This window comes from Phaethon aethereus (assembly GCF_964289735.1).
Source record: "Phaethon aethereus genome assembly, contig: HAP1_SCAFFOLD_556, whole genome shotgun sequence".
Classification (NCBI taxonomy): Eukaryota; Metazoa; Chordata; class Aves; order Phaethontiformes; family Phaethontidae; genus Phaethon; species Phaethon aethereus.
Window position 1 is genome coordinate 16,424 of NW_028114261.1, and position 14,252 is coordinate 30,675.

General features: G+C 69.5%; 2 protein-coding genes across 2 annotated transcripts; one reads left to right on the top strand and one right to left on the bottom strand.

Moving 5' to 3' along the window:
- Positions 1 to 5,832: 5,832 nt before the first annotated feature.
- On the top strand, positions 5,833 to 12,547 carry LOC309416143 (trafficking kinesin-binding protein 1-like; the record flags this gene model as incomplete). The annotated part of the gene is given in 17 exon segments (XM_082015721.1): positions 5,833 to 5,929; positions 7,823 to 7,899; positions 8,042 to 8,158; positions 8,272 to 8,372; positions 8,642 to 8,750; positions 8,869 to 8,947; positions 9,080 to 9,210; positions 9,292 to 9,366; positions 9,465 to 9,602; positions 9,693 to 9,757; positions 9,850 to 10,017; positions 10,235 to 10,545; positions 10,642 to 10,860; positions 11,294 to 11,396; positions 12,147 to 12,408; positions 12,410 to 12,502; positions 12,506 to 12,547. Coding segments are annotated over 17 exon segments (2,187 nt in total).
- A 905-nt stretch (positions 12,548 to 13,452) lies between these two features.
- On the bottom strand, positions 13,453 to 13,884 carry LOC309416145 (gastrin/cholecystokinin-like peptide; the record flags this gene model as incomplete). The annotated part of the gene is made up of 2 exons (XM_082015722.1): positions 13,453 to 13,574; positions 13,686 to 13,884. The coding sequence occupies 2 exons, from the start codon at positions 13,882 to 13,884 to the stop codon at positions 13,453 to 13,455; spliced, it is 321 nt and encodes a 106-aa protein (XP_081871848.1).
- Positions 13,885 to 14,252: the final 368 nt, after the last annotated feature.

Consider the following 14,252-nt stretch of genomic DNA (forward strand, 5'->3'; position numbering starts at 1 on the left):
CGGCGGGGTGGGATCTAGGGCTGTGGGAGCGGCAGCCCGCCCTGTCTGTACCCTTCCCTGCACAAGAGCGGGGATGTTCCCAGCCCCAGCCCGGGGGGCTCTGCAGGGACCCCTCTGGCGATGTCCCCTGGGCTGGGGCACAGCAGGACTGCAGCTGCCCCCATCCCAGCGGTGGGACTGAGCCACCACCTCGCCCCGTGCATTGGCCTTGCTGCTCTGCAGCCCCCCGCCCCAGGCACTCGCGGAGGCTCCTGGCCCTGAGCAGCCTCCCCTCCCCAGCCTCAGGCTCCTGCCACAGCAGCTGAGGGGAAAAAATAGCCCGGAGCGAGCTCAGCCGCCCCAGCACCGCTCAGCTGCTGCCGAGCGTCGGCACCCGGGTGCAGGATGGGGAAGGGGCTGCGGGTCGAGCCCAGCCCGACCCTGGCGTGGGGCTGCGCAGGCAGGGAGGTGCCCGGGCAGGAGCCGCATGACGGCACCGGGGCAGGGCAGAGAGCAGCAAGCACAGGTCTGCACGTGCACCCAGGCGCGGGCTGAGCCAGGGTCCCGCTCGTCCTGGCCCACCGCCGGCAGTGCCCTGGGCCCCCCGTCCTCCTGCTCCTGCCCAGCTCCCCCCCAGCTCCCGTGGGGCAGGTCCTCAGGTCATGCGGCAGCTGAATGCTGGTGGCCGAGGGGACAGTAGGGTCCGGGGGCGATGGGAGCCGTTCGCACGTGTCTGAACAAGGTTCCCCCCGGGGAGAGTTAATGTACGTGCAGGAGCTGCGCCAAAAGGAGACGCAGGGCTCTGGCAGCCCCAGCCGAGCACTGACTCACCGGCCAGGCTCCCTCCCCGGAGCCAGCAGCAGCGCGGGGGAGTGGGGCAGCAGCAGCCAGGCACCTCGGCACGGTGGGTCCCCTTCCTTCTCTGGGGAGAAGCGGGGAGGGAGAGGGTCTGTGGGCTTGGAGCTGGGGACCTGTTCTCTGGGCAGCACGGTGCAGGATTGGGCCACCTAGGTCTAGTGGTCCCGGTGCTGTGAGGCAGGAGACTGTGGGGCTGTGGTTGTGCTTTGGGGTGTTCATGTTGCCTCATGCCTGTCCTGTTGCTGGGAAGGATTTGGCCTCGCTGGAGAGAATCCACCATGCAAGGTGGCCTGGCCTGGGTGCTGCGGACATAACAGCAGCCATGAGCACGTGTTGGGAGGGAGGGCAGTGATGCCCTGGCATGAACCATGCTGGGGACAAGGGGCTACTGGTGCTGCAGCCCCCCCTGCAGCCCCCCCTGCAGTGGAAGTGGGAGCAGGGGTGGAGATGGGGCATGGGCCTTGTGCAGGAGGCTCCTGCCCCCCAGGGCAGAGAGGCAGCAGTGCCAGCAGTAGCTGCAGCCCGAGCCAGGGCCACTGGAGGTGGCAGGAAGAGGCTGGGTTTATGGCTTGTCTTGTGATGTGTTTATGGCTGGGATGGGATGGCCGTGGATGCTGCCCAGCCCTGCCCAGGGTGACTCGGCAGGTCCCCACTCCGCATCCTGGTGCTGATGGGGTGGAGAATCGCAGTTGAACTTTGCTCTCTGAGGTGGCGCTCCCGAGGGTTCCCGCAAGAGCTGCTGGCACCACGTCCGTGTCCGCCCACTGCCGAGCAGCTGTTACGGCTCCTTGCCCTGCCCGCTCCTGCAGGCAGGGACCCAGCAGTGAGCCTGGGGAGGGCAGGGTCCTGCCCCATCCCTTCGGAGCATCCTCTCCCCCAGCGCTGATCCAGACATCACCAAGTGCTTGCTTTGGTGCTGAGCCCCCCGCGTCATGTAGCAGCTGCCGCAGAGGTGGTCCTGAGCAGGTACGCTGACCCGGCGCCGTCCCCGAAACTGCCCCATGTTCAGCAGCAGATGGGGGCTCAGCTGGGGCCTGCCCCAGTGCTGGCTGTTCCCACGGTCCCCCCCACAGCAGGCCGCCGGCTGGCCGGGGAGCGGGGACACCAGAGCCCTGGCCATGCTGCCTAGGTCTCAAGCCCCTGGCCTGGTAGATGTTGCCTCTGGGGAGGGTGTTTGACCAACTGGCAGGATGCTAGGGGTGTGGATGCCTGAGCATGGCGTTCAGGATGTGTCCCTGGTCCCTAGAGCATCACCCTAACAACTCCTTCTCCGCAGGCAGGGGCCCGAGAAGGGACCCTGCTGCCTGCCAGCGCCGCTCCAGGGAGCCAGGGAGGAAGGTGCTTCTCCCCATGGCAGCCGGCACCCCCACGTAACGCCAGCCAAACTGGACACCACGGTGCCACGAGAGATTCCCCTTGGCCAGCGCCTGCCCGCCTGCTGCTTCCATCCCAGCCCGGACTCGCCTGTCGCTGCCCTGCCCCACACTGTCCCCACGTCTCACGGGTCAGCCACAGGCAGATGCCGCGATGCTGCAACCATCACCGGTGGGTACAGCCGGGCGGTGCCAGCGGGTGGCCCTGGCGACTGGGGTGAGGGGGGTGAGGAGCTGGGGCAGCTCCGGGATGGTCCTTAGTCCTGTCCCCATTGCATGCCTGGGGCTGAGCCGCCATCCTGGCATCACTCGCCCCACACTGCGTCCCTCACCCCACACCGCATCCCTCGCCCCACACTGCATCCCTCGCCCTGCACCGCGTCCCTCGCCCCATGCCGTATCCCTCACCCCGCACCGCGTCCCTCGCCCCACACCGCGTCCCTCGACCCACGCCGCGTCCCTCACCCCACACCGCGTCACTCACCCCGCACCGCGTCTCTCACCCCGCACCGCGTCCCTCGCCCCGCAGCGCATCCTTTACCCCACACCGCGTCTCTCACCCCGCACCGCGTCCCTCGCCCGCTGTCCCCAGTGCTGCTCGGCCGGGCAGAGCGTGGCCAGGAGATGGCAGCAGGACCCTGCCCGCAGGAAGCGGGGGGGCGAGGGGGGAGCAGGGGAGAGCTGGGGCGGGGGTCCCTCTGTGCCACCCTGCGGGGGGACTCCCAGTCCCCGCACGAGCAGTTTTGCGGGCAGACCCGGCTGCCGGCCCCAAACCCTGAGGGGACAGAGTGGGCTGAGGGGTGCAGGAAGCGCTCCCCCGCCACAGCCCTCCCTGTGCCCCCCTCCTCCCGGGTGCCCCCCACCCTCTGCTGACGCTGTGCCCCTCTGTCCCCAGACCTGTGCAGCGGCGATGTCCCCGAGGTGGAGATCACCAGCCTGCTGGGCGAGCGGCTGCCCCGCTACACGCTGCGGGCTGACACCGTCTTCGGCTACGACCATGACGACTGGCTGCGTGCCCCCCCCGGCCCCCTGGAGCCCGTGGCCCCCCTCAGCCCCCAGCAGATCGAGGAGACCCTGCAGTACTTCCGTGAGTGCCTCGTCCTGCTCCGTGGGGCTGGCCAGGGCAGCGGGGTACAGGCAGCAGCGGCCGGGCTGGGTCAGGGCCGCGAGGGCAGCGCAGGAGCTAATCGCCGCTAACGGGATTGACGGGCTGGATTTCCTCGCCCAGAACATCCCAGGCTAATTCTGGGAGCAGCTTCTGCGGAGCTGCGCTGGATGCTCAGAGAGAGCCTCCGTCGCCTCCTGGGACCCCCTGCACGTCCCTGCTCCCCCTGCACTGTGCCGTGGCTCTCTGGGGTGGGACACCGGTGGGGGGACAGCAGAGGGTGCACTGATGTCTCCCAGTGCTGCTGCCCCACCAAATATGACAGCCTGGAACAGCCGAGGGGGCCGTGGGGCTGCTGCTGCCAGCGAAGCCCCCAGATGTGGGGTGCGGGTGCCCGGTGGGAGACGCCCACAGCCCCCGTGGTCAGACAGGGGTGATGACCCACAGTGGTGTGGCGAGGCCCGTTCCTGGCGTGGGGTCGGGGTTCAGCAGAGGCACAGATGGATTATCTCTGCTTTGCTTCTGCCTCTGGCCCCCGTGTGGCAGGGACAGGATTAGAGTGAGGGGCTGGGGGATGGACATGGGGCAGTGGGAGACAGATGGGGCTGAGGGCCTGGCCCCGCTGCTAGCCCCACTCCCACCGCCCTGCCTGCAACAGGCTGGGCTGGGGACAAACCCCCCGGCGTGCCCTGCCCGTGCTTGCAGCCTTCCCGGCCACCGGCACCCCCCTACCCCACAGCGACAGCAGAAGGGCTTGAGCCCCAACCCTGGTTGCATGCCATGGGGCAGGGAGCACCCAGCTCAGCAGGACCCCTGGGCACCCCCACACCCCCTCGCCGTGGGGACAGCCGTGCTCGGCCCCGGGAGCCCCACGGGGGCTCCATGCCTCTGGTGCCGCTTCCGTGTGCCGGCGTGGAGGGGGCCCGCGCTGCCTCATCCCTTTACCCAAACCTTTAAGCTGCCGTCAGAAATAGCCCCTAATCTGCTTGCGCAGAGACGCAGGGGACCTGCCCGGAGGAGCAAATCCTTGGGCAGGGGATTAGGAAGAAGTGGCTCCTGCCTGTCCATGCCAAGACGCACGCTTGTGTCCTTGGGGTCCCTGGGGGGTGGATGCCCAGGTGAGCTGGCTGGGTCCCTGCCCTCACACTCTGCCATCCCCGGAGAGAAAAAACAGAGCAAGGAGGAGGGAGAGGCTGGGACCGAGGTGCCTGGCTCTGGCCCCAGCTCCAGGAGGGTGCCGGTGGTTACGGCAGGCTGTGGTTTGGGTCAGGATCGCAGCGGGAGGGAGTCCAGCAGGCAGATAAAGGCATCGTGTGTTGCTGAGGGGCAGTTCCAGCCCCAGCCTTGTCGATTCATCGATTAGTTTGGTACTAATGAGGAGCGCATTGGGGCAGGCAATGGGGGCAGGCAGTGTGTGTGTCAGCATTGCCAGCATCGCACTCAGCGCCTCGTGGTGCCGTGGTGTGGGGTCCTCAGTGCAGCCCTACTGCCCTCCCACCCGCAAGGCTTGTGCTACGTGCCAGCCAGCTCCTCCATAATTCAGCACAGCATGATTTATTCAGCTCTTCTGCTTTGGCCCTGCCCCTGCACAAGTGTGGTTGTGGGGGAGCTGGGGGTGCCAGCCAGGGAGCATGGGGCAGCCTGGATGGGGCATGGGGGGGCCAGGCTCATGCCAGTGCACACTGAGTAGGGGGATGCTGTGTGGGGCTGGTTGGAGGGGCATGGAAAAGCCCGTTCCTGGCTCAGAGACCTGGTGGGTCCCAGCACTGTGCCGGGCACCTGAGCGTGCAGGATTTGCAGTGAGCTGTGTCGGTGACGATGGGGGGGACCCAGGCCTAGGATAGAAGAGCGAGGCTGGCCGGGCGAAGGGCAGGGAGCTTTGGCAATGGCTGTACTGTGGCGTGACTTAACCGTTGCAGGGACCCCAGCCCTGCACACAGTCGGGGTTTGGGATGAAAGACCCAAAACCTCTCCTTGTCCCTCATAGGGGCAGAAGCCGCAATCTGTGCACAACCCCTTGGGTCAGCCCTCCAAAGCTGCTGCTCAGGGACCAGTGACCCCTCAGTGTCCCCGCTCAGCAGTCAGCACTCGCCACCATCCATGGGGACCCGTGTGCCCAGACCCCGCTGTGTCCATGGGCTGGGGGCCGGGAGGTGGGACACAGAGCCCAGCAGCACCAGCACCCCGGGGCTGAGCAGGACTGTCCCGATGGGGAGGGCACCCCCGGGGTGCCCCGACTGGGATCCTGGTCCCGGGGTGCCTGATGGGGAGCGTGTCCCCAAAGCGCCCCGGGGGAGCGTGCAGCCGCAGCCAGCCGATCCACGCCGCGGCGGAGCGGGGGGAGCGGGGGGAGCGGACAGCCCCGGCCCCGCCGCCCCCGCCCCGCTCCCGCCCGGCGCCGCCCCCGGCCCCGGCCCCGGCGGGACGCGCCCGGGCAGGTGCGCGCGGACGGGGCGACCCTATAAATAGGGGCGGGAGCGGCGGCTGGGCTGGGCGCGGTGGGCTCGGCTCGCCGCGATGGAGATCTGGAGCAGCCCCGCCGCCTACGACGAGCTGAACGGGAGCGCGGAGCGGGGCGGCGGCGCCGACCCCATCGCCCGGGAGCTGGAGGAAGGTGAGGGCGGCCCGGCCCGGTTCTGCCCCGGGGAGAGCGGCTGCGGCGGGGGCCGGGGGGAGCGGGGCTGGGGCCGGGGGCTCTCCCGCGGGCCGCTGCCGTCGCCCCTCCCGCCCACGCTGCGGGGCGGGCGGCCCCGGGCCCCGCTCGTCGCGCTCCATCCCCGGGGCGCTGCCGCCTGGTCCCCTGGGGACCCCCGGGTCACCCTGTCCCTGCTCCCGTGCTGGCGGGGAGCGGGCGGAGGGATGGGGCGAGGGGCACCCGCCAGGTCTGTGTGTGCCCACGGGGACGGGGGTCTGGCCGCCCGTGGGGCGCAGGTCCCCGCATCGCACCGGCTCAGGCCCGCGGAGGGGGCGAGTGTTTACGTGTTTGCCAGCACTGCAGCCCCCAGTGTCTGCCAGGACCTGCCACCCGCTCAACCCCTAACGATGCTCATGCTCTAATTACTTCCAATTAACGGCTCAGTGGCCTGATGAAGTGCAGTTGGGGACCCCTGCAGGGAGCAGGCCCTGTTGGGGCGTGGGGAGGGGGGTGGGGCTGGGGTTGGCCCCTCTCCCCGTGGATGGGCTCGCTGGGGTGTGGGGCCAGCACCCGGGGCAGTGGGGACCAGACGGGATGGGGGCGGCAGGTGGGGGCATTGCCATGACAACGTGCACACCATTACACAAGCCCAGCTGGGGTGGCCTAATGGGATTTGTGTGGCTGAGCCTCTCCCGTTAACCCACTTTGTCTGCCCGGCTGGGGAGTGTGGCCGGGGATGCAGGTCAAGGCCCCAAGCGCAGCCAGCGCTGCTCTGCCGGGGGAAACTGAGGCACGTGCCCTTGGGGCGGTTGGACATCAGAAGGGAGCAGCCGTGTGGTGCTGGCAGGGCCCGGGGTGCAGGCAGGGCCTGGGGCTTCGTGCTCGCTGCCGGCTCCCTCCCACCGCGCGGCTCCAGCGTTGCCATCTGGGTGCGTTCCCGGCGCTGTCTGGCAGCTTCTGCAGGCGCAGTTGGCAGGATTGGTGCCGGGGGGACAGACGTCCTCGTCCTCATGCCACCTCTCTCTGCCAGAGACCCAGATAGCAGCAGGGGAGGGGGCCGGGCTTTAGCTGGGGCCCAGCCTGATGCAGTAGCGCTGGGCAATATTGGTGTGGCAGGCAGCTGCCTGTTACTGAGGCAACCTGCCTGCAGCTGCCTTTGCCCCTGTTGCTCAGAGCGTGGATCGCTGCGATGCTGCAGCTGGAGGGGCATCGGGGTGGGTGCGGGGTGCAGCATCCCGAGAGGATGCGCTCGGCTCTGCTTCAGCTGGCATCTCCAGGGAGAAACTAGGGCAGGGTTGGCTTCTCGGGGGGAGATCTGGGGGAGGGGGCTGGGGACAGATTGGAGGGGACGCTGCCGGCGAGCCTGGCTCTGCACGGTGCCACCCACCGCTATTTATACTGGAGCTCCAGCCTGCTTTTTGCCAGAGATGTCACCTCCAATCCCATCTCTGCTGCCTGCCTTTCCCCATCCCTCCTTCCCATCTGTGTGTCCTGCCACGGGGCTGGCACCCCATCTGAGCTGGGCTGGTGGGTGTGGTGAGGGGGGCTTGGTGTCTTTCCTGCTGCTCCAAGACCCAGGTGGGGTGAGGTGGGAGCACCCTGTTTCCCGTGGTGCTGGCACGGCCGTGAGCATCCCCGCCTGCCTCTGCCCTGCTCCACGGCTGGTGCTGCCAAGCAGATGAAAGGTCCTTTTTGGTGACCAGCGTGGAGCAGCTCTGTGCCACCGGCAGCAGCCACCTCCCATTCCCTCCACCGTGCAACCCGGGGGGCAGCGAGTGCCATGGGGCAGGAGGCGGCAGGGGGGCCGGTGCTGAGCCCCCCGGGTGGGCGTTCCCACAGTGTAGGGATTCACCCTTTGCCCTCCTCCCCCAGTCCTGTGCGCTGAGCGCGTGGTCAGGATCACGAAGACCTACCATGACATCGATGCCGTCACCAACCTGCTGGATGAGGTACGCCAGTGCCCGCCCCACGCACAGGCTTGGGCTGGTGCGAGGGCTGGGGACCGGTGGGACCCCAGGGGTGGGCGAGGGCCGGGGAAGAAGGGGCAGAGCAGGGGACGGGCCCCAGCTCACGTGGGCCCACCCCTCGCAGAAGGAGCGGGACCTGGAGCTGGCGGCACGCATCGGGCAGTCTCTGCTGAAGCAGAACCGGAGCCTGACCGAGCGCAACGAGCTCCTGGAGGAGCAGCTGGAGTTGGCCAGAGAGGAGGTAATGGCTGCTGGGTGCAGGGTCCTGGCCTCGGCCCCCTGCGTGCCCGGCGCGGGGGCTGTGGGGCGGCCGTGGTCCCCTCGGCTGTGCCCTGATGCCCCTTCCCCTCCCAGATTGCGCAGCTGCGCCACGAGGTCTCCATGCGGGATGACCTGCTCCACTTCTACACCACCACGACGGAGGAGAGCGAGCCCACCTCCGCCACCTCCACGCCGTGAGTAGGGGTCCCTGTCCCACCCCTCACCCAGGGCAAGCTGCTCCTGGGGGGCTGGGCAGCGGCACTGGGCAGGAGCTGTCACCTTCCCGGGGGCAGCACTGGGGCTGGTGCTCCCTTCTCTCCCATGGCGTCCGTGGGTCCCGCCCCACAGAGCTGGGTCACTGCAGATGCCTGCCTGGGAGCTGGGCGGAGTGGGCAGGGGGCTGTGCGGGCAGCCCCATCCTGCCTGCACTGCAGGTGCTCAGCACCCCCCCTGCCGTCCCCAGACTGCGCCGGCACGAGTCCTCGCTGTCCCTGCAGCAGTACTTCCAGTACGACACCTTGCAGCAGAAACTCAAGTGCCTGGAGGAGGAGAACCAGAAGCTTCGCATGGAGGTGAGCAGGGCCGGCTGGCGGGATGCCCCTCTCTGTGCCCGCCTCTGCCCCGCTCGGGCCCCTGGGGAGGCTGGAGGTCCTGCCCGTCACACTCGGCCCCTCCGACCCTCTTCCCCAGGCCACCAACATCGCAACCGAGACCTGTCAGTACGAGGACAAGGAGCAGCGGCTGATGATCGACTGCGTGGAGCAGTTCTGTACGTGAGGCTGGGATCGTGGGGGGCAGCTCCCCTCTGGGCTTGGGCTGGGGGTCTGCAGGCGCTGCGCAGCATCACTGCATGGGCTGGGGGGCCGTGCCCTGGCGGTGACGGACCCCCGGCCCTCCCCAGCTGAAGCAAGCCGGCAGGTCGGTTACCTCTCCGAGGAGCTGGCCCGCAAGGCGGAGGACACGGCGCGGCAGCAGGAGGAGATCAGCCAGCTCCTGGCGCAGGTCGTGGACCTGCAGCAGAAGTGCCGCACGGTGAGCGTCCCCCGCCCGTGCCGGGGGGGTGCCGGGGGGGCGCGGGGCGAAGCTCCCTGACCTGCCTGCTCCCGCCCGCAGTACGGCTCGGAGGTGGAGGAGCTCCAGCAGCACCTGGCTGCGGCAAAGGAGGTGCAGCAGCAGCTCCGGACGGAGGTGAGCCCGGAGCGGGCCCGGCTGTGGGTGCCCCGGCCCGTGGGGGGTCCTGTCCCGCTGCCGCGGGGGCCGTGCCTGAGCTGCGCCCATGCCCGCAGCTGCGGGACCTGCAGGAGAAGTACGCCGAGTGCGGCGGGATGCTGCAGGAGGCCCGGGAGGAGGTCAAGAGCCTGCGCAGCCGCAGCCTGCCCAACAGCACCGTCAGCCGCTACGGCGCGCCCAGCCTCCTGCCCGTGGTGAGCGGGGGGGCACGGGCAGGGCTGGGCGGCGGGAGGGGCGGGGGGTCTGCTTCCCCTCTGCTGACACCGGGACCCACGTGTCTCCAGGACTCGCTGGCAGCTGAGATCAAGGGAACGATGAGGAAGGGGACGGAGAGCTCCTCGGACTACAAGTGAGTGCTGGCACTGGTGGCTCGTGCCAGGCCGGGGGGGCATCCCTGGGGGCTGGCTCGAGGGTCCATCCCTGCCTGCTTCCTGCCTGCAGGAGCTACCTGCGCGTCTTTGAGACAGTGAAAGCAGTGAACCAGGCGGCCAAAGCCAAGTCTTGCTCTGAGTCTCCCCACAACGTGCCGGGCTCCAAGCAGTTGTCAGCCGCCCCCTCCGGGGGGGCCAGCACCCCCCACACCATGTGCTCCGGCTCCGGGGGCGCCCAGTGAGTGCTGCAGAGCGGGCTCGGGCCGGGTGGGACAGAGCCGCTGCCCCTGCGGAGGAGCTGGGTGGTTGGCGAGACGCCGGTCGGGCCGCAGCGTTAATCAGTGCCGCAAGCCTGGGGCGGGGGGGGCAGGCGTGGCTGGGGTCCGGCACAGCGCCGGGGGGGATGCGGTGTGGGAAAAGGGCCCCGGGCACCCTAACGCTGCACCCGCCCGCAGGGGCGAGGGGGCTGGAGAACAGCCCCGGGCGGCCCCGGGCCGGCAGGACCTGGAGGCCGCGGTGCGGCGGCTGTCGGCGCAGCAGCAGAGCCGTGCCTCGGAGGAGCGCTCCTTCGAGGAGGAGCGGGAGCACGAGCTGTGGCAGCGGAGGGACGGGGAGAGCTCCAGCGGCTTCCTCACCCCCAACGAGAGCATCGTCTCCACTGGGACCAACTACTCGGGGGGCTCGGAGCTCACGGCAGGCTCCGGCTTCTCCCTCGGCTCCCTCGCCTACCTGCCTGACAAGCTGCAGATCGTGAAGCCCCTGGAAGGTGAGGGGGGGAGGGGGCTTCCCTGCCTGCGGAGCCGGAGGTGCCGGCAGGGTCCCACGATGCCGGCTGAGCCTTCCTGGCTGTGTCTCCCCCCAGGCTCTGTGACACTGCACCACTGGCAGCAGCTGGCGCGGCCCAACCTGGGGGGGATCCTGGTGCCCCGTCCTGGAGTGCTCACCAAAGACTTCAGGCAGCTGGACACCGACCTGGAGGAGGTTTACAGCCTCAACGACCTGGAGGAGGACGATGTGGACGCCAGCTCCTTCCAGCTGCTCCCTACCTCAACACCCGCCAAAGCCAAGGAGCACCCTGGGGGTGAGCGCGGGGCAGGGGGGCGAAGAGGACGCGGCCCCCGAGAGGTCCCTGCCCTCCTGCCCGGGCTGCCCCTCGCACCCCCCCGCGCCCTCCCCTCGTGCAGCAGCCTGGCCCTGTCTCCCGTCCGTCCCCGTGGGGATACTCCGTCGGCGGCTGCACCAGGGCTGCCCTGCAGCCGCCCTGCCCGCGTGAGCCCCGGCCGCCGCGCGGCTGCGTGCCCCGGGCAGCCCGGGCGCGGGGCAGGGTCGGGGCTGGGAGAAACGTCGGCTCCGCTTCCCGCTTGTGCTCGCAGCCCCCTCCTCTGCGCAAGCGCTGTCCCCAAATGCTGCTGGAGCTGTGCCCCCCGCACGCAGCTTTCTGCTGGCCCTGCTCCCTGCCCCGGCTTGCGGCGTGCCCCCCTCCCCCTTAACCCCGTGTCTCCTGTCCCTTCCAGTGTTCCTCTCTGTTAACAACCTCCCCCAGACCCCGTCTACCTTCACCATCACCACCTGCCACATCCTCCACCCCACCACTGAGCTCACCAGGGTGCCACCCAGGTAAGGTGCGTGGCCCCCCGCTGCCTGCACTGCCTGCACCCCCCCGCCCCCCACCCCTCTCCTGCTCAGCCCAGGCCTGGCTCCATGCAGCTCCAGGAAGCAGTGGGTTGGGGGGCACCCGTGGCCCCCGATGCTCTGAGAGATGCCCAGTGCCTCGAGGGTCTCTGACTCCGGCTGCTTGTGGCATGCGCACACCTGGGGGGGGCTGGAACCAGCCCCCCGGCCTCTGCGCGGCAGCACCCTGACGGGAAGAGCAGCCTTGCTGGGGGGGGGAAGGCTGGGCTCGCCCTGGGGCCAGCGCGGCGTTTGCTCCCGCGGCCAGTCGCCTTCCCTGGGAACGGCCGCGGCTTTCGCCTCCCCACACTTGTGCATCAACCCCGAGGAGCCGGGCGCTGGGCTGCCCCTTAATTAACGAGCACGGGTGCCTAGCCCTAATGAGCCCTGCCAAGGCTTCTTGGGGGTTGGTGTGAGCTGGAGTTCGCTTTGCACCGTGAGACAAAACCCTGCATGTTTGGAAAACGCCCATGGGGCAGCAACCGTGTCCCATCCCCTCGGCACTGCCCGGGAGCTGGGGGCCCTGGGGCCATGCTGCAATCATGGGGATCCCCCACAGCTGGAGGCTCATTAGGTGAATGAGCATGGAGAGAAGGGGACCCTGCTCTGCCTGAGCCCCCCCGGCCCCTGCAGCAAGCATCCCCCAGGCCACGGCCCCCCCGCTGACTCCTGCCTCTGCTCTCTCTTCCTCTCCAGTCCGTATGACGCCGTCGTGCCTTCTTGTGGGCCCTTTGAGGGGCTGAGCCTCAGCAGCCCCTCGCCACAACCGCCTTCCCTCATGCTGGCGCCTGGCCCCGGACCCCCGAGCACCCCCCTGGGACTCGTCAGGCTCTTGCTGGTGCGAGGCATCTCCAGCTCTGTGCCAGGGACTGGGTTGTGGTGGGGCCCCCCGCTCCCCTCCCAGGACCCCCAGCGCACTGACCCCCGGCCCTTGCCTGCGGGTGGGGGGCAGGACAGACCCCCCACCCAGGAGCAGCATCTTCAGCTTGAACCTGGTGGAAAAGCTGCGGCAGCTGGGGCTGGACGAGGTGGTGGCCAGAGGGGAGATGTCCTAGGCCCGGGGAGAGCGCAGGGGAGCCCGGGGCGCGCTGACGTGATGGCGCTGCGGAGCCTGCGAGCTCGGGATGAGACGGGACCTCTTCATCGCCAGTCCACGGGGAAATGGAGCCGGCACAGGCTTCAGCCTCCGCTCCTGGTGATGCCCTGGCACCAGCTCGGGGGGCTTTGCCCCGGCTGCCGGGACCCAACCCCGCCGCGCGGCGTGGCCCCAGCGCGATGCTCCCCGCGCCCCGGGTTACGCTGCGGCGGGGGCCCAGGGGTGATGCTCGGGGCTCTTTGGGGGACCAGCTCCGGGCCGGGGGTGTGAGCTGACCCTGACTCCGCTGTGGGGGTACGGCGCTTTGTGGGAGCCCCTCGCTGGCAATAAAGACTGTTCCTGCTTCTGCTGAGCCTGTCCGAGGGGCGAGGGGCGGCTCGGCCCCTTGGGGCTGGCGAGGCTGCCGCAGTGAAGGGCGATGCTCAGTCTGGGGGCTCGGGTGGTCCTGGGGGGACCCACATGTGCTGGGGTGAGACGTCCCCCCGCGGGCTGGGCCCTGGCTGGCACCTGGGCTGACTTTTGAAGGGAAGGGTGCTTCAGGCTCTCATGCCCACCAAAGCGAAGCAGCAGCAGCACGGCGGGCTCGGGGGACGCCTGCGGCGGGTGTTTCTCGGGGTGTAGCTGTTGCTCCCACTGGCTGCGTCCCTCGCCCCAGGCCGGGCCCTGTTCCCCGTCAAATAAACGTGAAGTCACGAAGCAGCTCGTGTGTGCCGCGTCTGCCGCCACGTGCTGTCGTGTCTCTGCCCTGCGCGTCCTGGCAGGGCTGGGGGCCAATCCCACCCGCCTGCCCCCCCAGCTCTTCCCAGCAAGGAGTTGAGCAGCAGCGGCCATAGTGCCAAAGCTTTATTGCAGGCAGAGACATGCACCGAGCATGCTGGTGCTCTGCACGTGGGGCCAGCGCAGCGGCTACGCGGCATCGCCCGAGTCCTCAGCGCTGCGGCGGCCGAAGTCCATCCAGTCGGGGTAGTAGTGGTCGTGCAGAGCCTCCATCTCGTGCCCGCGCAGGTAGCTCTTGCGGTCACTCAGCTCTGCCGGGGCAAGGGCAGCCGGTTAGAGCTGCCCCGGGCTGGGGGCTGGGGGGGGCTGGGCAGTGCCTTTCGGGGTCCCCCGAGGGCCGCCCACCCTGTGCCTCCTGGTACCTGTGAAGATGTGGGGCAGGAACCGGGAGATGAGGTGCTTCTGCTCCTGGGACAGGGACTCAGGCCAGTCCCGCCGCACCAGGCTGGCGGGGAGCCGGTGGGGGTCCCCCGCAGTGCCCGGCGCCTCCGCCGCGGGCCGGCACAGGCAGGCGGTCGCCACGATGGCGAGGATGAGGCTGACGCACACCTTCGCCTTCATGGCTGCAGAGAGACCGAGTGGGGAAGGGGACCGGAGGGGCTGCAGCCCCCGAACTGGGGGCACGTGCTCAGCCTGCGGCGAGGGGTGACCCACGCGGGGAGCGGGGTGCTCTCCCCCACGGCACGCCGGGTCCCACGGCCCCTCTGTCCCTCCAAGCGGGTCCCCGAAGCCCCTCCACCCCCCGCTCCCGGCTGCTCCCCGCGTTCCCTGGAGTCGGAGAACCACGTCGGAAGGGAGCCGCAAGGATTGTCACGTCCAGCTCCCTGCTCCTTGCCGGGCTACCGAAAATTAAACCGTATGACGGTCGCCCAGACGCTCCCTGACCTCTGCCAGGCGCGGAGTGGGGTGCGTGTCCCCAGGGCACGCCG